This window comes from Globicephala melas, chromosome 18 (assembly GCF_963455315.2).
Source record: "Globicephala melas chromosome 18, mGloMel1.2, whole genome shotgun sequence".
Classification (NCBI taxonomy): domain Eukaryota; kingdom Metazoa; phylum Chordata; class Mammalia; order Artiodactyla; family Delphinidae; genus Globicephala; species Globicephala melas.
The window spans coordinates 69576145-69603801 of record NC_083331.1 but is presented as its reverse complement, the minus strand read 5'-3'; the positions used below and the strand labels follow the sequence as shown (position 1 = coordinate 69603801).

General features: G+C 38.8%; 1 protein-coding gene across 2 annotated transcripts in view; it reads right to left on the bottom strand.

Annotated features, from left to right (window-relative positions):
* The window catches only part of ITGBL1 (integrin subunit beta like 1), a 223881-nt gene that overhangs the window by 85218 nt on the left and 111006 nt on the right, over positions 1-27657 (bottom strand). For both annotated transcript variants that reach the window (XM_030856803.2, XM_060287767.1), the window contains exon 6: positions 10453-10599. In XM_030856803.2, the coding sequence (XP_030712663.2) occupies positions 10453-10599 (147 nt within the window). The remainder of the gene's footprint in view (positions 1-10452; positions 10600-27657) is intronic.

Below are 27657 nucleotides of genomic sequence, written 5' to 3'. Positions count from 1 at the left end.
CCCAATCCAAAAATGGGCAGAAGACCTAAATAGACATTTCTCCAAAGAAGATATACAGAGTGCCAACAAACACATGAAAGAATGCTCAACATCACTAATCATTAGAGAAATGCAAATCAAAACTACAATGAGATATCATCTCACACCAGTCAGAATGGCCATCATCAAAAAATCTAGAAACAATAAATGCTGGAGAGGGTGTGGAGAAAAGGGAACCCTCTTACACTGTTGGTGGGAATGTAAATTGATACAGCCACTGTGGAGAACAGTATGGAGGTTCCTTAAAAAGCTACAAATAGAACTACCATATGACCCAGCAATCCCACTACTGGGCATATACCCTGAGAAAACCATAATTCAAAAAGAGTCATGTACCAAAATGTTCATTGCAGCTCTATTTACAATAGCCCAGAGATGGAAACAACCTAAGTGTCCATCATCGGATGAATGGATAAAGAAGATGTGGCACATATATACAATGGAATATTACTCAGCCATAAAAAGAGACGAAATTGAGCTATTTGTAATGAGGTGGATAGACCTAGAGTCTGTCATACAGAGTGAAGTAAGTCAGAAAGAGAGAGACAAATACCGTATGCTAACACATATATATGGAATTTAAGAAAAAAATAATGTCATGAAAAACCTAGGGGTGAAACAGGAATAAAGACACAGACTTACTAGAGAATGGACTTGAGGCTATGGGGAGGGGGAAGGGTAAACGGTGACAAAGCAATAAAGAGGCATGGACATGTATACCCTACCAAACGTAAGGTAGATAGCTAGTGGGAAGCAGCCGCATAGCACAGGGAGATCAGCTCGGTGCTGTGTGACTGCCTGGAGGGGTGGGATAGGGAGGGTGGGAGGGAGGGCGACGCAAGCGGGAAGAGATATGGGAACATATGTATATATATAACTGATTCATTTTGTTGTGAAGCTGAAACTAACATACCATTGTAAAGCAACTATGCTCCAATAAAGATGTTTAAAAAAAAAAAATACCAATCCAACTGCTAAACTGCTGTCATTTTACTTTGCTAATATGAATGACTCAATATAACAGCCACTTCAGAATTGTGTTTGTCTTCTCCTATTCCCTCAGTAGATTAAGGTATAGGATTGGAGGTATAGGAAAGAGGAAGAAAAGCACAGGAGAGGATGTTAGCATACTTGTCTTGTGTATGGGAAGGTTGGATTTTGGTCACTTTAGTTACATTAAACTTGGTATTTTAGCAATGATGCACTGGGGTAGGCACTAAGTAAGGTTAACCTGGCATTTCTATGATATCATTGCAGTGTATTTAAAATCTGTACTTACAATGTGTGTCCTTCTTACTAACATCAACCTCCTATGACAATTATGAGAACAAGAGGTCTGCAAAGAAGTTGTTTTTTCTGTCTCAAACCCATCACAACATGGAGAGAGGGTAATGGGGGATGGGAGAAATGGCATTTGTCCCCAGGCTGCTTCCCACCACTGTCTGATTCTTCATATATCATCAAAAGTGAGTTTGTCTCCTGTCCCCTGAAAAAGTTATTCCCTTGTTAACTCAGTGTTTCTCTCCATGGTGTTCCCTCTAGCGGGAATGTTCTTTTTTCTAAACCAGTATCTGTCTAATGCTACTTACAGGTAAACTCAGTTTTAGCTTCCTCACTTCATGAAGCCCTATATGCCCCCAAATTTATTTAGAAAATAGTATCTTCTTCCCCTGACCCTCAAGACACTCAACCTGTTCTTTGGCACTTTTATCACAAATGCTTAGCATAGGAACCAGCAAACTCCTTCTGTAAAGGGCCAGATAGTAAACATTTTAGGCGCTGTGTATCGTATGCCTCTGTGGCAACTCTGCCATGATAGCCAAAAAGCAGCCATATGTAAACAAATGAGCATAGCTGTGTTCCAATAAAATTTTACTTACAAAAACAAAATGTGGGCCTCCTGGTCCTAGTTTCCTGATCCCCAGCTTAGCATAGAGATACTTGGTAAGGTGATCAATAAATATTAGATTTATTAAATTCGATGAGCAACATCACTAATGAAAATACGATGCATAAGATGTCAGTGTGCTCTAGTATGACTGTACATTGTACATACTAATTTTCATTGAATATAATATTTGCATATATATTCATCATGCAAATATAACACAATGACCAGCCTTATAAATTTTTAATGGCATCTTATGTATCCAAGAAAGGAATCATAGAGTTCTGATCATCTACATGACCCTAACGCCTAGACAAAATAATGACCTTCTGCCTCATTGATTTTCTATTAAAAAGAAAGTCTGTAGACTATGTAGTTCTACGAAGATTACGGCTGATAGCAGAAGAGATTTTTTTTTCCCACTAAGAATATCTGGTTTGCTTATTTATACTGAATAAAATCAATTAAATAACCACTAGAGCCCCACATTACATCCTTCACTGTGTGCTTAATGTTTTAATAGAAAGAAATATATAATTAAAGTAACAAAATTGTCATAGTTGTCACACGTTTCATTTTAAGGTCCCTTATAGAAATCGGGGTTGAATTCATGTCCGATATTCTACTTTCATTTCAAATAGATTTTGACAATATTCATTGCAGCCTTTCCTAGGAAGTTTTCTCAGCCAAAAAATTTCACCAGCTTTCAATTTACCACATAAAAATTATGCAAAATGTAATAAAAATTGTCCTTTTATTTGGATCGATTCCTATCTTTGACACAAAGTTTTCTGTTGCCATAGATAAAGCATTTAGGCAAGATCGCTGACTGGAACACGAAAAAAATATTCACTCTGTCTTGGGAGTGATACAGTTTTCTGGACTATGGATTAGAAAATACTCAGGTTATCAAAAAAAACCCACTATGTTTATTATTTTCCATTGAATTATTTTCCACCGTCTTTTTAAAAGATAGACAAAATTATTAAATTCAGCTTCTGAATTTTCTTTGTGCTCTGCTGAATATAAAAATAGCAAGAGGAAAGGCGAGATGAAAAAAGAAGGTGAAATAAGGAAGAGAGAGAATTACCCACTGGAAAGGGGAGTGCCTACATAACCGTCTTGCATGAGATCTTTTCTTGGCTTGTTTCCATTATTTTTAGCAGTTTCCTTCAATGTACACAAATTATGCCTTTAGTAAATGCTGCTTCTTCATATGACTGAGAGGTTAAATACTGGATTGAATCAGGACCATCCAGAAAAACACCAGTTCTGGGCACCTGCACCTTTGGCTTCCTCATGAAGGTAGAAAATGCCCCACCAACAAACAGAAGTCCCAACACATCACGAGGACATAAAGGATGCTAGAGGCCCCATATTTAGTTCTCCCACTTGATCCCACTCTTTTTGTCTCTGTACTATCTTCAATAAAGTCATAAGAAAGAGTATTTACATTCCTGAGGTTTTGTGAAGTGTGGATTGCATATACAGTTTAAAGACATTCTAATACGTATTTTCTGAGTACAAAGGAAGCAAATAACAAGCAGGCTTTTCTCGTCCTAGATACCATCTTTCTATTGTGGGTCATTCCATGATAATAGAGCACATAAGAGCCATAGCAGAGAGCACTGTAAGTTTAAGATGTGCTCAGAGATCCACAGAAGACTCCCTGGGATCCACAGACTGATTTCTCATCATCTAATGTCTATAATATGACAAAATATAGACTTTTGCTTCTGACATGATTTCCCAATTCACTGATTTATCCCCATTCTGTACATCACTGAAAGCAGGATGATTCTTTCTGGATAAGGAAGAGTAAAGCAGTTAATTTTACAGGGTCATTTCTTCATCTTCTTTGGATGTTATCCTTAACAACTACGTTTGAAAGGTCATAATTCAGTGTATGACCATCCCAGGGTTCTCAAGCAATGACAGATGGAGTGGATCAATCAATCTGAATGTCTAGAAGAGAGGAAATCTGAATCCCACTCTCCTTCTCGAAGGACCACTGGAAGAACACACTGGGTTCCCTTGCCTCTTGAAAACTCGACACATTTCCCACTTCAGTTAACTTACAGTAAGATATCTAATTAAGCCACTGGGGATTTTAAAAATATAATCAAAATCACACTAGGTGGTGGTGTACTTAATCTAAAATGTTTGGAGGTCTACCCTCTTAAATTTTTCAGGGTACTTCCCTGGTGGCACAGTGGTTAAGAATCTGCCTGCCAATGCAGGGGACATGGGTTTGAGCCCTGGTCTGGGAAGATCTCACATGCCGCAGAGCAACTAAGCCCTGTGAGCCACAACTACTGAGCCTGTCCTCTAGAGTCCGCGAGCCACAACTACTGAGCCCCCGTGCCACAACTACTGAAGCCCACGCGCCTAGAGCCTGTGCTCCACAACAAGCCACCGCAATGAGAAGCCCGCGCACTGCAACAAAGAGTAGCCCCCGCTTGCTGCAACTAGAGAAAGCCTGCGCGCAGCAACGAAGACCCGATGCAGCCAAAAACTTTTTTAATTAATTAATTAATTTAAAAAATGTTTTCCAGTCCACAAAACCACACAAAAAAAGTTAAAATTGTTAACTATAGACATTCTGTGGTACAGCAGATCTCTAGACCTTATTCACCGTGTATAATTGACACTTATACCCATTGAATAACAACTTCCCCATTTCCTCCTTTCCCCATCCCTGGCCACCACCATTCTATTTTCTGCTTCTATAGGTTTGACTATTTTAGATCTCTCTTGTGTTAAACATTCTTACACACACACACACACACACACACACATACATACACTACACACAAAAGCAAAGGGATACAAGGACATTTTGGGAGGTAATGGATATGCTTATCATTCTAACTATGGTGATGGCATCACAGGTGTATACGCATGTCCAAATTCATCAAATTGTATACATTATATATGTGCAGTTTTTGTATATCAATTATACCTCAATAAAGCTGATAAAAATTTTAAAAAAAATTAAAACACTCTCCTCCCATAAAATTTTTAAAAAAATTTTAGAGGACTTCCAATTAAAAGAACAAAAGTTATGTTCCAAATAATAATTGTATCTCTGTATACATGAATAAAAAAAATGATTTAGTTGCCAAAAAAATCACAGAGTCAAAAACACGTAGGTTAAAAAAATACATGCATCATAGAAAACTTCTCTGATTAATAAAAGCAAAAGAACTTAAAGGTGTGCTTTGCCACTAAAAAGGAGAGGTAAATTACAGCTTAAATTGAAAAATCTCCAGATGGTGAGAATTTGGCATGCTATCATTCTTTGAAAGTATGTTCCTAGGTGAGGAATTGAACCAACTTGCTTAATTAATTAAAGCATACTAATTGATAAAAATGAGGACATGGTTCCTATTTTCTGGAAGCCACAATATTAAATAATTAGCTTCAATTTGTCATTCTTCTTCCACTCCATACCTCCCCTTGTGGAGGTGTATGGGTATGTGTGTTGAAGGACCAAAACATATGCCATACCTCTTAGAACAAGTCTGATGAAAGAAAACCAAAGGGCACAGAGGACAGACAACAAAAACACATGGGAGTACAATAACAAATAAAAAGATGACTTAGACATAAGGACAAATGATGATCAAAGAAGGCAAATACTGCAAACACAAGCTTCTGAATATTAATGCCTGCAGATAAATCATTTGTTTTGATGATTATAGAAGTCAGTGAAAGGAGTTTGATAAAGTAAAAGTTTACAACATGAAGAGCAAAATACACCAGGAAAAGTGAACTAATTATTTTAAATTGTCACTATTGGTGGGCAAAGGGAACCCCTCTTCCACTCCTGGTAGGAGGGTATACTGGAACAATTTTTCTAGAGGCTATAAATTGTTTGGGCAATGTTTTTATTAAAAAGTTTTAATATATTTTTATTCATTTAGATCTATGCAATCCACATCTAAGAATTAATACTTAGGATTTATGCAAATATTCCACTTCAAGAATGTAAATTATAACTTGAATAAAATAAGAGACAATTCAGATGTCTAATAAAAGAGGGTTGATTAAATTCTTTTGCTACAACCATTTTATGGAATAGTATGCAGCCATACCAATAATTTTGCAGAAGAATATTTTATAACAAGAAAATATATTCATGACAAGTTGTTCAGAAAATTGACATGTTAAAAGAACACGTTAACAAATTGTGGCATGTTAGTAAATTACCTAACCTAAACTAAATTACCTAAATTTAATACAGGCATCAGAGGGCCTGTATTAAAAGTTCCTATTAAAAGTTGCACATCTGGCACCTACTGTGTAAGATGGTAAACTGTTCAAATTTCCAATTTCTTCTTTTGTAAAAAGAAGAATTCTATTTCTTCCTGTCTCATTGTGTTTGGGGAATATTAAAAAAGATAATACATTCAATGCTCTTAGCATTTAACTTGTCGAATAAGTGCACATAAATGCTGTTGATAGAACTGTATAAAAACATCATTTATAAAATATATAGTTATTTATGTTGATTTAGATGTTAATACTGATATGATATATATATATAGTTATAAACCTCAACTTTTTTATGCTTATCTCTTTGGATTGAGTGTGATTTTTGTCACGTTTGCTTGTTTGTTTGCTTTGCTTTAGCTGTGTTCCCTAATTTTGTATGCAGAAGAGAGCATGAGCCAGGAGTTCTGAAGCCATAGCAAACAACCCCAATATCTCAGCTGCTTAAAACAACAAAGGTTTATTTCTCACTCATGCGACAGAACCCGGTGGGTCAGCAGAGGTTTCTGCTGATCATCCTCATTCAGAGACCCAGGCTAATGGATCTGCCACCATCTCAAACTTCAAATCCCCTTGCCAGGGAAAAAGAGAGAATGGCAAATCTCTCACTGCCTCAACTTCTACTCTGAAGTGACACATTTTGCTCACATTTTCTGGCCAAAGCTAGACACATACTCAGGAGAACCTCAATAATAATAAAATGCATTTTTGGGCTTCCCTGGTGGCGCAGTGGTTGAAAGTCCGCCTGTCGATGCAGGGGACACGGGTTCGTGCCCCGGTCCGGGGAGATCCCACATGCCGCAGAGCGGCTGGGCCCGTGAGCCATGGCCACTGAGCCTGCGTGTCCGGAGCCTGGGCTCCGCAACGGGAGAGGCCACAACAGTGAAAGGCCCGTGTACCGCAAAAAAAAAAAAAAAAAAAAAAAAATGCATTTTTAATCAAGAAGAGTTTAAAACTAATAGACTATCATAAGCCATTTAAAATTTTTAAGCAGAACATTGATAGGAGAATTGAGAAAGCTGTGCCCACCTTCCAACCCCATGGGCAGGATGAATCACTGTATATCAATATTGTCTTTATGAGAGTCATCTAACTAAATGAAGGAACAGAAATCAAGGAATCACAGGAATTCAGAGAATTTAAAAGATCCTCTAAATTATTCCCCTACCTTTAAGACATAATGATCACACTTAGTCATCAGCAGCACAAGCAAGTAATCTCATCTAATTCTACCAGGAGAATTGTTTTTTTTTCCTTGGCCCCAGCTAGCGAGCTGCTGAGGCTCTCCGGCTGGAGAACCAATGAGCCTTGTAATTGCTTTCCTCACTCATGTAACCACAGCTGCTGTTGTCATTCATAAATTGCAAAACTAATCCTTTGAAAGTTTTCATATTGGCCATTTGCTTTAAGATCTCCAGTGCCCAGGAGTTTGCAGATGTAGCCCTATGAAAAAGGAAGTCTCTAACCACTGGTCCGAGCATTGGACTGCCTGTCATAAATCCTTGGTCTTCATTCTCAAAATTCTTATATTTTGTTACAGTTCCCTGGAAAATCACTTCACTCATCAATACTTCCGTTTCCCTGTGAGGAAACTAGAGAAGCTTATATTTATCTGTAAAGTGCTTCAAAAGGCTTGAATGAATTACAAAAAAATAAAAAATACAATTCTATACATATCAACACCTTTTTAATAAAAGACTTTAAATATAAGCTATTGTTTAAAAATGGTAGCTAAATAACTTAATGAATCTCTAGAAAGGTAGGAGACAAATATGTGTTTGTCAGAGTTTATTAAACACTGATATATAAAGTCCACAGATAATTCTCTTGCACTAGCATTATATAAAAAAATTTCAAGATAAATGAGAAACCACTGGCAAATATATACATACACATATATGTGTGTGTATATATATATCTACTTAAAGTCATTTTCTATGTTTGAGATATGTTTTATATGCTTTTAAAATTTTTCCATTGTATAATTTATTTTTATTTATTTTTTTAAATAAATGTATTTATTTATTTATTTTTGGCTACGTTGGGTGTTTGTTGCTGCACGCTGGCTTTCTCTAATTGCAGCAAGCGGGGGCTACTCTTCGTTGCGGTGTGTGGGCTTCTCATTGCATTGGCTTCTCTTGTTGCGGAACACAGCCTCTAGGCACGTGGGCTTCAGTAGTTGCAGCAGGCGGGCTCTGTAGCTGTGGCTCGTGGGCTCTAGAGCACAGGCTCAGTAGTTGTGGCACACGGGCTTAGATGCTCTGCAGCATGTGGGATCTTCCTGGACCAGGGCTTGAACCCGTGTCCCCTGCACTGGCAGGTGGGTTCTTAAGCACTGCGCCACCAAGGGAGTCCTATAATTTGTTATTTTTAGCAATAAATAATACCAGTAGTCCGAGGAATAGTGATTTTTAGTCTTTGTTATTTTAAGAGCATAATAGGCTTACTCAAGCACTATAATCACAATATTTTATTAACGCTGGTAGAACACTGCTTCCAGCCTGGGAGTATTAATGAAAGATGGGGCAATTCAGAAATGCTTCTGAAATTAAAAATTCCTTCTACCCATATCCTACCCTTCTCCTTATAATCATTAAGGATGAATATCAGAGTATGAGAAAATACTATGTTACAAATAATCTTGGAGACTTTAGGAGTTTTCTGCACCCCCCCCCCAAAAAAAACAACTATAAGTAATGAAAAAGACATATGATAACAAATAATGGTGAGGATGTTGAGAAATTGGAACCTTCATACACTTCCGGAGGGAATGTAAAATGGTGTAGTCACTTTAAAGATAGTTTTGTGGTACCTCAAAAAGTTAAACATAGAGTTACCATATGACCCAGCAATTCCCCTCATGGGTAGATATCCAAGAGAAATCAAAAGCACACGTCCACACAAAAACTTGTACATGAATATGCACAGAACATTATTTACGAAAGCCAAAAAGCAGAAACAACCCAAATGTTCATTAACAGATGAATGGATGAACAAATGTGCTATATCCATACAAATGAATATTACTCAGCCATAAAGTGAATGAAGTACTGACACATGATACAACATTGAAAACATTAAGCTAAGTGAAAAAAGAAACAGGAGAAAAAGAACACATATTTCATATTTATATGTGAAATATCCAGATTAGGCAAATCTACAGAGACAGGAAGTAGATTAATGGTTTCTAGGGGCTAAGTGGAGAGGATAGTGGGGAGTGCCCAGGAAGGGTACAGAGTTTCTTTCTGTGATGACGAAAATGTTTAGGAATGAGGCAGTGGTGATGGTTGGGTATTCTGTGAATATACTAAAAAAAACCCACTAAGTTGTATACTTTAAATGAGTGAATTTTATGACATTTGAATTATATCTCAATTAAAAAATTCGCTTTTCAAAAAAAAGTTTCCCTTCAACATAAAATTAAATTTCTGATCTAACATTCAGATAAAGGAAATCTTTCTCCTTTTCCTCTTTCATGAATAAAATTTGTAATAACTTCAATTACCAGTACCTCTGAAAGCAAATTTCACATTAACTTTGCCATTTTCATGTGAGAGGTGAAATTGTTATTTCTTATTTTGATAAATCAAAAAGAATGAAACCAGCTTTCCCCTAGATGAATTCTTCCTTCTCCTCCAATTTGTACTGATCTGATAGCAAGAGCACACCTGAGGCTACATGCCGTCTAAGACAAGAAAAGCTTATTCCGAGCTATCTGTCTATACAATACATTTTCAAAAGCCAACAGTACAACTCAGTAGGCTGTTAATAAGTTTCAGAAATGTCAGTGGACAATTAGATGATGTTATTGAGAAAGCTCTGAGCAAATATCCAAACTGTTTTTTTCTTTTTTAATGTAGCATTGAACTGAATAGAAATTGAACAGACCTCAGAGCTAAAGTAGACTGATGGGGGGGGGGGGGGGGGGTGTGTGTGTGTGTGTGTGTGTGTGTGTGTGTGTGTGTGTGTGTGTGTGTGTGTGTGTGTGTGTGTGTGTGTGTGTGTGTGTGTGTGTGTGTGTGTGTGTGTGTGTGTGTGTGTGTGTGTGTGTGTAACAGAGAGGGAGAAAGAATGAGATTATATTTCTCCATGTACTTTCACTCATGGATATTGGAGTCATTATTAGTTCTGAAAAGACTAATCTTTCCTCATTCAGGAATTTCAACTACCTTTTAAATAAGATACATGTGAACTAAATTCATTTGACTCACAGGAGGCGATGGGTCACAAGGCCTGAGACCCTCACTTACCCCTTCCAGAGCAAGGCAGAGCAGAGCTTCCCTGGCATTTCTTGATGCTCTCCTCAGCTGACAGCGGGCAGGAACGTGGGTGCTCGCACTTTTTCCCATACCAGCCTACTTTGCAGTCACATCTTCCACAGTTACACTGCCCATGACCTTCACAATGGGAGTAATAATATATATATGTTATTGTATTTATGAGCCATACATATATATATATATGCACATGTATATGAGAAAAATATACCAAAGCCAGAATTAACTTTCATTTCAACAGTGAATGTCACAAATGAGTCACGATCTCAATTAAACTCAATATAAAACATTAAGGCAAAAGCCCATTTTTCTCAATGTTCTTAAAAACCTGATCTAGGTATACTGATTGATCACGGGGAAAGAAAAACAACAACTCCAGATCAGATAAACAGGTTCATAGGGCTATCAACTTGAATCTTTCAAAATCCAAGTGCATGAGATTGAATTAGTCTGCTAATTTAGTCTGCTAAAAAGGAGGATTTGATGAATTGGGCAATTAATTCACGTGGAGGAGAGCCATAGGAAATGGAAAACAATTTGTTTTTGAAACAGGGTCTTAGTTTCTAGAGTCCCTCACACTTTATTTTCATTATCTTTTTACTACACATTACATGCTTAGCCTATAGACCCTTAGCTTAAAACCAGTAACCTGTGTGGAGTTCGCAACCCTTGAAGACTAATTTCCTATACACAAAAGAGGTCAGGAAAGATATTAAATTTACATGGGCACAGAGCCTGTAAAGAACTGTGACAAGTACTGATATGGTATAGCATAAGATATCAATCAAATAAGTAGGTTCAAATCCTGACCCTGTTCCCTACAGAGTAGGGCTGCTCAAATGACAACCTCGTTGAGGTTTAGTTCTTCATTTTAAATCAGATTATCTACCCACATTTATCAGGAAGTACATAATATATCTTAAAATGCTACATAGAAGTGAGCAATTTTTATTTTTATTCACTTGAGCCCACATATACAACCAAGTAGAAATAGAAAGGAAAGGAAAGCACGATAATTTAGCTGAGCTTTTCCTAACTCCTAATAACCATTCAGATACTCATTACAGATACAATGTAAAGTAGATTTCTATAATTTCTCCAAAAATGTATGAAGAATTTTAAAGAAAGTGGAATTACACTTTCTTTAAGCAAATCAAATATAATGCTAATGAATAACAATCGCTGCTATTCTGTACTTGGCATCTGATATTAATATATATCACACAATATGGAAACCGGTATGGACCAGTCTTCAGGGAAGGCTGGTCTGTTTTATCAGTATTCCATGAGGTCTGTGGTCAGATGTCCATCTTTTGAGTTTGAAGTACTGGACAATTCACCTATCAGGAAGCTTTTCACTATCTATAAATCTGGTTCTTCACGGAACAAATCATAAAACCATAGGTCAAAGTAGGATGAGCTATTAAGGATCACAGAGTCCACATCTCTCATTTAACACTAAATTCAATTCAATGCACATTTATTGAGCACCTACTACGTAACAAAGTCTATACAACAAATTGCTGTTAATACTTTGCCTTAGAGCTCATCATCTTAAAGGAAAAAACTTCTGATTGCTAATAAATACATATTACGTGACTATGATCATTTGGACTTTCAAATATAAGAATTTTTATTACAATAGTTTGACTTAATAGCAATTATATTGCAGAGATTGTTGGGTTCCATGGCTTCTTGCCATTTATCCTGGCTTAAGAAGTTCCTACCCATCTTCCCAATCCTCGTGTATTGGGTTGGGCAAAAAGTTCATTTGGGTTTTCACTTAACATCTTACAGAAAAACCCAAATGAACTTTTTGGCTAACCCAATAATTTATTTATTTGTTTGTTTGTTTGTTTTTGGCTGAGTTGGGTCTTCGTTTCTGTGCGAGGGCTTTCTCCAGTTACGGTGAGCGGGGGCCACTCTTCATCGCGGTGCGCGGGCCTCTCACTGGCTAACCCAATAATTTAGAGCAAAATTTGCAAACAGAGGTATGTTGCAAATGTATAGATAAATAACAGTTTTTAAAACAAAATCTTTAACGTTTAAAGTACAATCAATTCTGCTGTTTTATGGGAGCCAGTGGCTTTGAAATTCTTGGAGACAAGAGGTTTCATTTCAAGGGCAGTTAGATCTACCATGAGGAGGCTGGACAAAGTACAAAACATACTGCCATTTGTGGAAAACAAATTGACACTTCAACAATAAAAGTGAAAAACAAAGTTAGATTGAAAGGGGAAAAAAGCTTTACTCTTGAAACTTCAAAATAGCTGTGAAAGTTAGAACAAAACATCCAGTAGGTGAGGATGCCAGGAAATCTGTGACTACCCAAGAGGATGCCACGTGCTGCTGCAGGTGCCTGGAATTCACAGGCAGGGAAGGTCCTAATCCCTTGGCACGTGGAATAAAGTAGGAACCTGTGAGGAGGGAAACGGGAACTAAAGGGAGAACGTCCTCAACTTCTGTAGTTGGTTTAAGAGCAGCCATTACCTTCTATCTGAGATTAATTCACATGTCAACATTAAAAAAAACTGTGGAGGGCTTCCGGGAAGATGGCGGAGGAGTAGGACGCTGAGATCGCCTTCCTCCCCACAGATACACCTGAAATACATCTACACATGGAGCAACTCTGGCAGAGCACCTACTGAACGCTGGCAGAAAACCTCAAACCTCCCAAACGGCAAGAAACACCCCACGTACCTGGAGGGAATTAAGAACGCTGCTTAAAGGAGCTCCAGAGACGGGCGCGAGCCGCAGCTAACAGCGCGGACCCCAGAAACGGGCACGAGACGCTAAGGCTGCTGCTGCCGCCACCAAGAAGCCTGTGTGCGAGCACAGGTCACTGTCCACACCCCCCTTCCGGGGAGCCTCTGCAGCCCGCCACTGCCAGGGTCCCGTGATCCAAGGAAAACTCCCCCGGGAGAACGCACGGCACGCCTCAGGCTGTTGCAACGTCACGCCGGCGCAACGTCACGCCGGCCTCTGCCGCCGCAGGCCCGCCCCGCACTCCGTGCCCCTCCCTCCCCGAATCAGCGGCTCCTTTAACCCCGTCCTGTGTGAGCAAAAAACAGACGCCCTCAGGCGACCTACAGGCAGAGGCGGGGCCAAATACAAGCTCAGCCCCGGGAGCTGTGCGAACAAAGAAGAGAAAGGGAAATCTCTCCCAGCAGCCTCAGAAGCAGCGGATTAAAGCTCCACAATCAACTTGATGTACCTGCACCTGTGGAATACCTAAATAGACAACGAATCATTCCCAAATTGAGGAGGTGGACTTTAAGAGCAAGATTTATGATTTTTTCCCCTTTTCCTCTTCTTGTGATTGTGTGTGTATGCTTCTGTGTGAGATTTTGTCTGTATAGCTTTGCTTCCACCATTTGTCCTAGGGTTCTATCTGTCCGTTTTTTTTTCTCTTAATAATTATTTTTTTATTTCAATAACTTTATTATATTTTATCTTATTTTATTTCACTTTATCTTCTTTCTTTTTTCCCTCCTTCCCTCATTCCTTCCTTCCTTCCTCTCTTCCTCTGTCCCTCCCTCCATCCCTCCCTCCATCCCTTCTTTCTTTCTTTCTACTTCTACTAATTCTTTCTACTTTTTCTCCCTTTTATTCTCAGCCGTGTGGATGAAAGGCTCTTGGTGCTGCAGCCAGGAGTCAGTGCTGTGCCTCTGAGGTGGGAGAGCCAACTTCAGGACACTGGTCCACTAGAGGACCTCCCAGCTCCACATAATATCAAACGCCCAAAATCTCCCAGAGATCTCCATCTCAACACCAGCACCCAGCTTCACTCAACGACCATCAAGCTACAGTGCTGGACATCCTATGCCAAACTACTAGCAAGACAGGAACACAACCCCACCCATTAGCAGAGAGGCTGCCTAAAATCATAATAAGTCCACAGACACCCCAAAACACACCACCAGACGTGGACCTGCCCACCAGAAAGACAAGATCCAGCCTCATCCACCAGAACACAGGCACCAGTCCCCTCCACGAGGAAGCCTACACAACCCACTGAACGAACCTTAGCCACTGGGGACAGACACCAAAAACAACGGGAACTACGAACCTGCAGCCTGTAAAAAGGAGACCCCAAACACAGTAAGATAAGCAAAATGAGAAGACAGAAAAACACACAGCAGATGAAGGACCAACATAAAAACCCACCTGACCTAACAAATGAAGAGGAAATAGGCAGTCTACCTGAAAAATAATTCAGAATAATGATAGTAAAGATGATCCAAAATCTTGGAAATAAAATAGACAAAATGCAAGAAATATTTAAAAAGGACCTAGAAGAACTAAAGATGAAACAAACAATGATGAACAACACAATAAATGAAATTAAAAATACTCTAGATGGGATCAATAGCAGAATAACTGAGGCAGAAGAACGGATAAGTGACCTGGAAGGTAAAATAGTGGAAATAACTACTGCAGAGCAGAATAAAGAAAAAAGAATGAAAAGAACTGAGCACAGTCTCAGAGACCTCTGGGACAACATTAAACGCACCAACATTCGAATTATAGGGGTTCCAGAAGAAGAAGAGAAAAAAGAAAGGGACTGAGAAAATATTTGAAGAGATTATAGTTGAAAACTTCCCTAATATGGGAAAGGAAATAGTTAATCAAGTCCAGGAAGAACAGAGAGTCCCATACAGGATAAATCCAAGGAGAAATACGCCAAGACACATATTAATCAAACTGTCAAAAATTAAATACAAAGAAAACATATTAAAAGCAGCAAGGGAAAAGCAACAAATAACACACAAGGGAATCCCCATAACGTTAACAGCTGATCTTGCAGCAGAAACTCTGCAAGCCAGAAGGGACTGGCAGGACATATTTAAACTGATGAAGGAGAAGAACCTGCAACCAAGATTACTCTACCCAGCAAGGATCTCATTCAGATTTGATGGAGAAATTAAAACCTTTACAGACAAGGAAAAGCTGAGAGAGTTCAGCACCACCAAACCAGCTCTACAACAACTGCTAAAGGAACTTCTCTAGACAAGAAACACAAGAGAAGGAAAAGACCTACAATAACAAACCCAAAACAATTAAGAAAATGGGAATAGGAACATACATATCGATAATTACCTTAAATGTAAATGGACTAAATGCTCCCACCAAAAGACACAGATTGACTGAATGGATACAAAAACAAGACCCATATATTTGCTGTCTACAAGAGACCCACTTCAGACCTAGAGACACATACAGACTGCAAGTGAGGGGATGGAAAAAGATATTTCATGCAAATGGAAACCAAAAGAAAGCTGGAGTAGCAATTCTCATATCAGACAAAATAGACTTTAAAATAAAGACTATTAGAAGAAACAAAGAAGGACACTACATAATGATCAAGGGATCGATCCAAGAAGAAGATATAACAATTGTAAATATTTATGCACCAAACATAGGAGCACCTCAATACATAAGGCAACTACTAACAGCCATAAAAACGGATATCGACAGTAACACATTCATAGTAGGGGATTTTAAAACCCCACTTTCACCAATGGACAGATCATCCAAAATGAAAATAAATAAGGAAACACAAGCTTTAAATGATATATTAAACAAGATGGACTTAATTGATATTTATAGGACATTCCATCCAAAAACAACAGAAAACACATTTTTCTCAAGTGCTCATGGAACATTCTCCAGGATACATCATATCATGGGTCACAAATCAAGCCTTGGTAAATTTAAGAAAATTGAAATTGTACCAAGTATCTTATCCGACCACAATGCTATGAGACTAGATATCAATTACAGGAAAAGATCTGTAAAAAAATACAAACACATGGAGGCTAAACAATACACTACTTAATAATGAAGTGATCACTGAAGAAATCAAAGAGGAAATTAAAAAATACCTAGAAACAAACAACAATGGAGACACGACGACCCAAAATCTATGGGATGCAGCAAAAGCAGTTCTAAGAGGGAAATTTATAGCAATACAATCCTACCTTAAGAAACAGGAAACATCTCGAATAAACAACCTAACCTTGCACCTAAAGCAATTAGAGAAAAAAGAACAAAAAAAACACCAAAGTTAGCAAAAGGAAAGAAATCATAAAGATCAAATCAGAAATAAATGAAAAAGAAATGAAGGAAACGATAGCAAAGATCAATAAAACTAAAAGCTGGTTCTTTGAGAAGACAAACAAAATTGATAAACCATTAGCCAGACTCATCAAGGAAAAAAGGGAGAAGACTCAAATCAATAGAATTAGAAATGAAAAAGGAGAAGTAACAACTGTACTGCAGAAATACAAAATATCATGAGAGATTACTACAAGCAACTCTATGCCAATAAAATGGACAACCTGGAAGAAATGGACAAATTCTTAGCAAAGCACAAACTTCAGAGACCGAACCAGGAAGAAATAGAAAATATGAACAGACCAATCACAAGCACTGAAATTGAGAGTGGGATTAAAAATCTTCCAACAAACAAAAGCCCAGGACCAGATGGCTTCACAGGCGAATTCTGTCAAACATTTAGAGAAGAGCTATCACCTATCCTTCTCAAACTCTTCCAAAATATAGCAGAGTGAGGAACACTTCCCAACTCATTCTACGAGGCCACCATCACCTTGATACCAAAACCAGATAAGGATGTCACAAAGAAAGAAAACTACAGGCCAATATCACTGATGAACATAGATGCAAAAATCCTCCACAAAATACTAGCAAACAGAATCCAACAGTAGATTAAACGGATCATACACCATGATCATGTGGGGTTTATTCCACGAATGCAAGGATTCTTCAATATACGCAAATCAGTCAACGTGATACACCATATTAACAAATTGAAGGAGAAAAACCATATGATCATCTCAATAGATGCAGAAAAAGCTTTCAACAAAATTCAACACCCATTTATGATAAAAACCCTGCAGAAAGTAGGCATAGAGGGAACTTTCCTCAACATAATAAAGGCCATATACGACAAACCCACAGCCAACATCATCCTCAATGGTGAAAAACTGAAAGCATTTCCACTAAGTTCAGGAACAAGACAAGGTTGCCCACTCTCACCACTCTTATTCAACATAGTTTTGGAAGTTTTAGCCACAGCAATCAGAGAAGAAAAGGAAATAAAAGGAATCCAAATCGGAAAAGAAGAAGTAAAGCTGTCACTGTTTGCAGATGACATGACACTATACATAGAGAATCCTAAAGATGCTACCAGAACACTACTAGAGCTAATCAATGAATTGGGTAAAGTAGCAGGATACAAAATTAATGCACAGAAATCTCTGGCATTCCTATACACTAATGACGAAAAATCTGAAAGTGAAATCAAGAAAACACTCCCATTTACCACTGCAACAAAAAGAATAAAATATCTAGGAATAAACCTACCTAAGGAGACAAAAGACCTGTATGCAGAAAACTATAAGACACTGATGAAAGAAATTAAAGATGATACAAATAGATGAAGAGAAATACCATGTTCTTGGATTGGAAGAATCAACATTGTGAAAATGATTCTACTACCCAAAGCAATCTATAGAGTCAATGCAATCCCTATCAAACTACCACTAGCATTTTTCACAGAACTAGAACAAAAAATTTCACAATTCGTATGGAAACACAAAAGACCCCTAATAGCCAAAGCAATCTGGAGAACGAAAAACGGAGCTGGAAGGAATCAGGCTCCCGGACTTCAGACTTTACTACAAAGCTACAGTAATCAAGACAGTATGGTACTGGCACAAAAACAGAAAGATAGATCAATGGAACAGGATAGAAAGCCCAGAGATAAACCCACGCACATATGGTCACCTTATCTTTGATAAAGGAGGCAGGAATGTACAGTGGAGAAAGGACAGCCTCTTCAATAAGTGGTGCTGGGAAAACTGGACAGCTACATGTAAAAGTATAAGCTTAGATCACTCCCTAACACCATACACAAAAATAAGCTCAAAGTGGATTAAAGACCTAAATGTAAGGCCAGAAACTATCAAACTCTTAGAGGAAAACATAGGCAGGACACTCTATGACATAAATCACAGCAAGGTACTTTTTGACCCACCTCCTAGAGAAATGGAAATAAAAACAAAAATAAACAAATTTGACCTAATGAAACTTCAAAGCTTTTGCACAGCAAAGGAAACCATAAACCAGACGAAAAGACAGCCCTCAGAATGGGAGAAAATATTTGCAAATGAAGCAACTGACAAAGGATTTATCTCCAAAATTTACAAGCAGCTCTTGCAGCTCAATAACAAAGAAAACAAACAACCCAATCCAAAAATGGGCAGAAGACCTAAATAGACTTTTCTCCAAAGAAGATATACAGACTGCCAATAAACACATGAAAGAATGCTCAACATCATTAATCATTAGAGAAATGCAAATCAAAACTACAATGATATATCATCTCACACCAATCAGAATGGCCATCATCAAAAAATCTAGAAACAATAAATGCTGGAGAGGGTGTGGAGGAAAGGGAACCTTCTTGCACTGTTGGTGGGAACGTAAGTTGATACAGCCACTGTGGAGAACAGTATGGAGGTTCCTTAAAAAACTACAAATAGAACTACCATATGACCCAGCAATCCCACTACTGGGCATATACCCTGAGAAAACCATAATTCAAAAAGAGTCATGTACCAAAATGTTCATTGCAGCTCTATTTACAATAGCCCGGAGATGGAAACAACCTAAGTGTCCATCATCGGATGAATGGATAAAGAAGATGTGGCACATATATATAATGGAATATTACTCAGCCATAAAAAGAGACGAAATTGAGCTATTTGTAATGAGGTGGATAGACCTAGAGTCTGTCATGCAGAGTGAAGTAAGTCAGAAAGAGAGAGACAAATACCGTATGCTAACACATATATATGAAACTTAAGAAAAAAAAAAACTGTCATGAAGAACCTAGGGGTAAGACAGGAATAAAGACTGTGTCCTACTAGACCTACTAGAGAATGGACTTGAGGAGATGGGGAGGGGGAAGGGTAAGCTGTGACAAAGCGAGAGAGAGGCATGGACATATATACACTACCAAACGTAAGGTAGATAGCTAGTGGGAAGCAGCCGCGTAGCACAGGGAGATCAGCTTGGTGCTTTATGACCGCCTGGAGGAGTGGGATAGGGAGGGTGGGAGGGAGGGAGACACAAGAGGGAAGAGATATCGGAACATATGTATATGTATAACTGATTCACTTTGTTATAAAGCAGAAACTAACACACCATTGTAAAAAAAAAAAAAAAAACTGTGGTGGCATAAAACAAATCCGTGAACATGGTCAAAAGCTATCAATAGAGATTTTTAGAATTAAAATCTGGTCCAGTTAATATCTAAAGGAGTCAGATTAATTGTGGGTGCTTCAACAAATTTTGCAAAATGTACAGATGCACTAGCTAGAAGAAATCTCTGCAAGTCTTTCCCCTTTCTGCCCTCATATTCACTCTGTTTTCTTTTTATTCTATCTTCCTCACTCAGTCTTTAATCTCTGTGCTTTTCCCCGCTAATGTTATGCAGCTTCACTTTTCTATCCCTTTGCTATTTCTGTGCACTACTACAAACTCCAGAGGTAAATGTGGCCTGTAAGGTCTTCACGTCTACTCCCTGTGCATTTAATGCAGCATCACAAACATTCTCAAGGATTACTCCTATAAGTGTCCGCGTCACCTCCAGGCATCACCAACTCCAAATAAAGTTGGGAAGACGATATAAAGTGTGTCCTCACTTTTACCATGTGTGTGATGATCCCTAAGCTTCCGTGCTTCTGCCTCAGGCTTGTACCCCAGCCCCTGCTTCATTTGATCAAAAGATGCTCTCAAAAACAGCTGCAGGGGCTTCCCTGGTGGCGCAGTGGTTGAGAGTCCGACTGCCGATGCAGGGAACACGGGTTCGTGCCCCGGTCCGGGAGGATCCCACATGCCGCGGAGCGGCTGGGCCCGTGAGTCATGGCCGCTGAGCCTGCGTGTCCGGAGCCTGTGCTCCGCATCGGGAGAGGCCACAACAGTGAGAGGCCCGCGTACCGAAAAAAAAAAAAAAAAAAAAACAGCTGCAGTCAATTGTGTACACACTGGAAAGAACTGATGAGATCGTGTCATTGCTGTGTTTGGCTTGCGATAAAAGGTTTGGCCTTTAAATAGGAAAGTATCAAAGTGGGAGAACATCGCCTAGTTCAGGACGGCCACTGCTCCTCAAATCAGCCACTGATGTGTCTTCTACACTTTGCCATTAGAAACCAACATCCACTGAACAAGTTCAAGCTGAGGAAAGAAGGGTTATGGCAATATGGATGACTTAAAGTAAACCATCCCTAATGAAATTCCTGAGAGTCAGTGAATATATGGCAACCAGGTTAAATGATGAAATAGTGGCATATAGAGTTTTTTTGAAGGTGTCATCGTTTTGGGAAAGTAGGAATACCTAAATCAAAGACCCCAATGAAGATCACAGAAGAAGCAAATGTAAAAGTAACAGAGAAAAGGTTTAAATAACTAGTGTAGCATGATGAAAAATAGTATCGACAGTGGTACTGCCTAATCTAAATGTTGATCAGAGATTAATTTGACAAGTTAAAACATAAACATAACTTTACTTTCACAGTAACAAAAATTAAATATGTTCTACATCTTTTAATAACTCAAAGTCACACGTTGTCAAAAATATGTTATGGATCCCACTTTAAATGAAACTGTACTTTTTCTATAAAATCCTTCATGGTATTTTATCAGTGGAGTTAGGAAAATCAGTTAGAAATGCAATGTATTGATACCAGATTCTGAAGCAGGTATTTAGCCTTTCAGAAAAGGCAGGAAATCACAAATTGAAACTGCAATTGCTTTTCTGAGGTGACAAGTTTCTCAATTCCAGCATAAAAGTTATGCCAAAGAGAGAGAGAGAAGGAATCATTTTATAGCGATAAAATGAAGATGAAAATGCTTGGTTTCGATTTATAAAGTAGAGTTTAGAAATGATAAAATCTATTTAGCATGAAAATCCTTTAGACTGCCATAACATACTATATCAAGGTCTTTCCTAAACAAGTAGGGAAAAAAAGCATAAGTGAAGAAATTAGGAGGCCTGTGTCTTCCATCTAAATGTGCCACTAAGGTGGATGGACCTAGAGTCTGTCATACAGAGGTGAAGTAAGTCAGAAAGAGAAAAAAAAATACCGTATGTTAACATATATATATGGAATCTAAAAAAAAAAAAGGTTATGAAGAACCTAGGGGCAGGACAGGAATAAAGACACAGATGTAGAGAATGGACTTGAGGACACGGGGAGGGGGAAGGGTAAGCTGTGACAAAGTAAGAGAGTGGCATGGACATATATACACTACCAAACGTAAAACAGATAGCTAGTGGGAAGCAGCCGCAAAGCACAGGGAGATCAACTTGGTGCTTTGTGACCACCTAGAGGGGTGGGATAGGGAGGGTGGGAGGGAGGGAGATGCAAGAGGGAAGAGATATGGGAACATATGTATATGTATAGCTGATTCACTTTGTTATAAAGCAGAAACGAACATGTCATGGTAAAGCAATTATATGCCAATAAAGATGTTAAAAATTAACTAAATAAATAAATACATGTGTCACTAGTTCATCTTTCTGGCCTTTATCTCACTTTATCTTGAAAATGAGAGAACTAGAAGAAGTGAATTTTACCACACTGATCTGAAACGTCATGCTTCAGTGCTAGTTTGTCAAATCTAGGTGTGTATAAATACACATATATTTGGCCTGCAGGAGTTAATTTCATTGATTCTAACAAGGATTCCTTTAAACTCTGTAGGCAGAGGATCGACAAAATAGAGATGAAAGGTACAGAATGTTATTGTTTATCCCTGATAGCAAATATGCAGAACATACATTAGAGAACTGCTTTCAAAAGGTCTATGAGCATTGTTTGAACACACACACACACACACACACACACACACATCCATGACAATGAAAGAACATGGTGTCTAGTTTTGGTATGTAAATGGGATCACAGCCTGAACTGCATCACAAGGGCAGGAATTTGGCAGCAAGAGACACATCAAGTGGCATCACGCCCATGCTGAGCTTTAAAGGCTCTCAGGACATTATAGGAGAGCGTGCTGACACCAAAACTTATTTTTTTCTTTGTAATCATTGAGCTCTTTTGCATTAAGCTATCTAGCCTCAGAAACATCAATGCAGGACAAATGTAGTTCTATCCATTCCAGAACACTCTTCTTCCATAGAGGATATTTCTTGCCTTAAAAATGATCAAAAAATGCTCATGAACTGGAATCTGATATTTACAAGTAGCTTCCTACAAAGTAATATGAAGACCATCAAGAGAGAAAAGTTGGCGGGGGGATAAGTTAGATCTAACTAGTACTTGATTTTTTAAAAAAATCCATTTGATATATTATTTTCCCTTTCAAGACAATGCAAACTGGATATACGTAATCATTTCCTTCAGTTTCTTTCCTTAATGCTTTGGTAATCCATAAAGGCTAATTTCCCCACGTAATATGGTTCTATCAAATGATTCCACTTTCCAAACCAAAGGAACTCTAAGCCAGGACTAACTTTGTATTTTCATCATGTTGATAGGCAGGAACAAGCTGAAAAAGTGGAAAGTCACACTGCAGCATATTTTTCCCATTAAGGGATTTAGGGAAATAGACCAGAGTGATAAACAGCCATCAGGAATAAAGTTGTTACTTCCTAATCAGAAAGTCAAATCAGGGGAGCAGCTCATAGAATCGAAGTAATAGAGTAGTTGGTTCACTTCAGGATGGCTGGTCATGCCCCTGCCATTTTAGTCACACTCAAAAGTTGTCAACAGTATCATCTTTGAGCCGTGTGTGTGTGTGTGTATTTTTGTGGGTATATGAGTCATGTTTGTGTGTGGATGAATTCATGTGTCAGTGAACAACATTTAGGAGTGAAACGAAGAATGAATACAACTGATTTATTTGGAAGCAGGGAACATGTTTCAAAATTTGTATCCCACCCCCTATACCCATGATGCCTTAGGCACAAAATATTTACATTTAAGTGCGTTTTTGAACAGGTGAACGCATACAGTGGGAATGAATGAATAAAATAAGAAGGTCAATTAAACAAGATAACTATAATCCAATGGGAGATTTCCCTTGGACTTAAATAAGCTCAACACTCTCAGGAGGGCAAGAATGGGAGCTAAAAATAAAGCTGCGTTTCATCTGAGCCTTATCACACTCCAGCCCGGCATAAATCACTGGACAATAGCCATGTACTTGGCGTACTTCCGTCTTATTATCACTAAGGTATTAACACATTCAGTAATCAACTGCATGGCTCCCTTCCTGTGGTGCAACTTCGACAGGCAATTAGGAAAACTGCGAAGGCTAATAATTCACTAAGCATCATATATGGAATTCTACAGATATAGTGGGAATGAAGAAATACTCCAGAGATTGATGCCTGCCCCAGATCAGAATGATGTTCAGAGAAGCTTAGTTTTATAAGAATTTTGAGCATCCAGAGGACAGCTCTTCCTTACCAAAATAAAGTAAAATTGAAGAATTTTATTTGTATCACTCGGAGATTAAATTACATGAGTACTTAGGCTCATGTAATGTGTTTTCAGATGACGCTTAAGGGCAGTGTGAACTTTGTCAAGTTGCTTAATTTCTTTGAACATTTCCTCTTCTGTTAAAATGTGGCTAAGAAAAAAAAAATGTGGATAATCACGTCTCCTTCTCTGAGTTAGGGCGAACATAAAATGGAATGAGGTGTGTGAACGAACTTGATGGGTATCTAATAGAGCAGGATCTCTGTCAATGTGTTTCTTCTTTCCTAAATTTCTCATTTTAAGTCTGGGAGACAGGCTGTGGAGAACTGTCCACATTTAATTCACTTCAATAAATAAATAAAAAAATCATAATCACAGCCTGATGTTTTATTGCTCAAATCACAGCCTATTACCCCATCACCTCTTCCCACCCCTACCTGTCTACATCCAGGGCATAGAGACCACGTACAAATTCTCTCCTAAACTCTTCCCATGAGAAACTCTACCAACCACACAACCATAACTGCCTGATCACTTAACTTTCTCTATAATGTTCTAGCATAGGGAAGAATGGAAAATGTGAGAAAGAAGAAAATAGGGAGCAGGAAGGAGGGATGGATTAGATGAAGTGGAAAATTTCAGATTCCAAGGAGACCTCCTCAATGGCTTCCACCTGCCCCACCTATGTAGTAACTCTAAGCCTAAATAACGTGCATCAGGAATTGTGAGCTTATGAAAGGATCCAAGTGTCAGCCTAAGTGTCAATGCCCATCTTCACCCCACGGCCCCGCTCCTCACGGTGAGATGGACTAGCTCACATGACCCTGAATTATCACTATGACGTAGTGATAATTCAGTAGTGTAATTTGAATTTTCCAACCCCACTCCAAAATCAGGATCATGGGTTTAACAAGAAAGAGTGTTCCCTATGCTTAAAAAAAAAGCATCCTATCAGAAAATCACAAAGTTAAGATTTTTATATGTAGTCTGATTATCTCTTTATTTTCCTATTTTAATGTATGTGAATTCATGTTTTATCACACAATCTTAAAAATGACAACCTTAAATGGTGTGCCCTGAGCCCTGGTATAGTTTTCTACTTACAATTCAGTGTTTATGACTCTGTAAATTCTCATGTTCAGCCCTGATCCTTCAGAGTCACGTATTCAACAGGCTGAAAAAAATGATCGGCTTTGGTTTGCCATTGGTCCTCTATGCCTGATATGTCTAGAAACGAATTTGACAATGTTCTTCTATATTCTCCATTTCAGTAAATGGCACCAACATTTACCCAGACAACCAGACTAGAAACCTGGTGACTATAGCTCTCCACTGCCTAAAACCATCTCTAGCATTGCCTTTAGAACAGAGTCTAGTTCAGCAGCAAGGTAAAAAGTCCTTCAGTCCTTACTTCTTGCTAGCTTTACCCTTCGTTACTTGTACATTCTGGTAATAACCAAGTTGATTCTAGGCCCCTGCACAGATCTTATGCCTCTTTCCCCTCTGCCTGGGATGCCCGTCGCAGAACTGTACGTGCACAGTGATCCAAAAGCATCATGCGATGCATGTCACACATCACCACCTCTGTGAAGAGCCTCACCCTCCTAATTAAAATGTCAAACAAGCCCATGCCCTGAGATTGTCAACCCCTTTCTCTGCTCATTTTAGTCTATAACACAATGGCCATGAAAATATATAGCACTGACCTACTATACATTTTGTTTGGTTTTTTGTCTCTCCAGGCCCACCAGGATGTAAACTCCCCAAGGAGAGGACTTTTATCTGTTGTGTTCATTGCTACGTCCCCAGTGTAAGTAAACATATGCATGAATATGCCAATCTCCCACACGATAGTATATTGAAATGCATGTTTATGTGGCAGTTTCCTTTGCTAAACAATAAATTTCTTAAGGTCAGAGCCTAGGCTTTTTTATATTTTAATCCCCTAATATCTCACACAGTGCCTATAGCATAATTAGCACTCAATCAATGTTATATTAAATTGAAGTTTAAGTTTAAACAAAGATTCATTCACTAAAGAACGAACCTTTAGATTTCTTCAGATTCAGAGACCTTGTTAACATTTTGATTTTAGCTGTTAGTGGTGGAGCCTGCAGCAGGTTATGGAATTCCCTGAACCTCAGTTTCCCCAGCTGTAAAATGAGAATAAATATGTTCCCTATGTCATAGTCTTTTATGAAGAATAAATGCAAATCTGGGAAGTGCTTTACAGATTGTCTGGCATACAGAAGTCACTGAATAGTTGTTAGCTGTTTTATTCCCATGGTGTTGACAATGAGGATAATAAAGAACACTTACCCAGAATGAATAACAGAAAAACCTGGAAAGGGCATAGTCTTTGGTCCTTGCCTTTGGCATTGGACTGACCCCATTCCTGGGGTGGGACAGTAAAGACAGTGCCACCAACAACTGCACAGAGCCCTGGGATGGAACCACAAATGAAAGCAGCTGCCTTGTGAAGTGTCTTTTTGAGAATATGGCCCCCATGAGCTACATGGTATACTTCAATTTCTTTGGGTGTGCCCTGCCAAAGGACAAAATGCTTAGGAAATGTTTTAGGAAATTCTCCCAAGCACAAGGGATCATCAGAAGAGGGAAATTCTTCTGCAGTGGGAAGCTTTAGCAGCAGGCTCTCCTCAGCCAGGACAGAGAAGTCTTTGCAGTTGCATAATCATAATTAAATAGGGCAGCTCTTTTATCTCCCTTTGCTGGCAAACTTTCTGGAGACAAGCGGCGTTTCCTCTCTATATCCCTGTACCAACCAAGCAGTCAAGCATAAAGACGTGTATATGCCCATGTCTCTGTCTTCTCGATTGTCCAATATAACCAGACTGAAAAGGAGTAACTCTATTTTTGCTAAATGACACTTTTTCAGATAAATCTGACTGCCTGTTTTTTTTTTTTTCCCCTTTGCACTATTAGAAATTCTGGCAGGATGTATTTTTTTTTCCTTTGCATTTAGATTACAAACTCCATAATGTCAAGGATGTTTGTCTCCTTCACTGCTGGTACCAGTGGCCCAGAGGCCACTGGCAAATAGTATCGAGAGCCTGGAAAATAGTATCTGTTCCATAAAAATTCATGGAATAGAATTTTTTTTTTCTTTTTTTTGCATACGCGGGCCTCTCACTGTTGTGGCCTCTCCCGTTGCGGAGCACAGGCTCCGGACGCGCAGGCTCAGCGGCCATGGCTCATGGGCTCAGCCGCTCCGCGGCATGTGGGATCTTCCCGGACCGGGGCACGAACCCGTGTCCCCTGCATCGGCAGGCAGACTCTCAACCACTGCGCCACCAGGGAAGCCAGGAATAGAATTTTTGAAACCACTAATTGATATTCAATTGTAGGCTGCACTGCAGAACAATTTTAGTATATAAATCATACCAAAGAAGCAATGCATTGAACTACCCATGAGAACTATATTGTCCTAAGTCTCGTACTATATTGATATGGCTGCCATAATGGTACCTCTCCTGTTCACGGTCAGGTCTGCTAGCTTTGTATTCTCACGGTTGTGTATTCAATACTTGGAGGTAATAGTTCTTCTTGGTGAGGAATTAGACGAATTTTCAGAGAGCAGGTGCATTTTCCTCTCAGATCTTTGCCCAATGTGTGATTCCTCTAACAG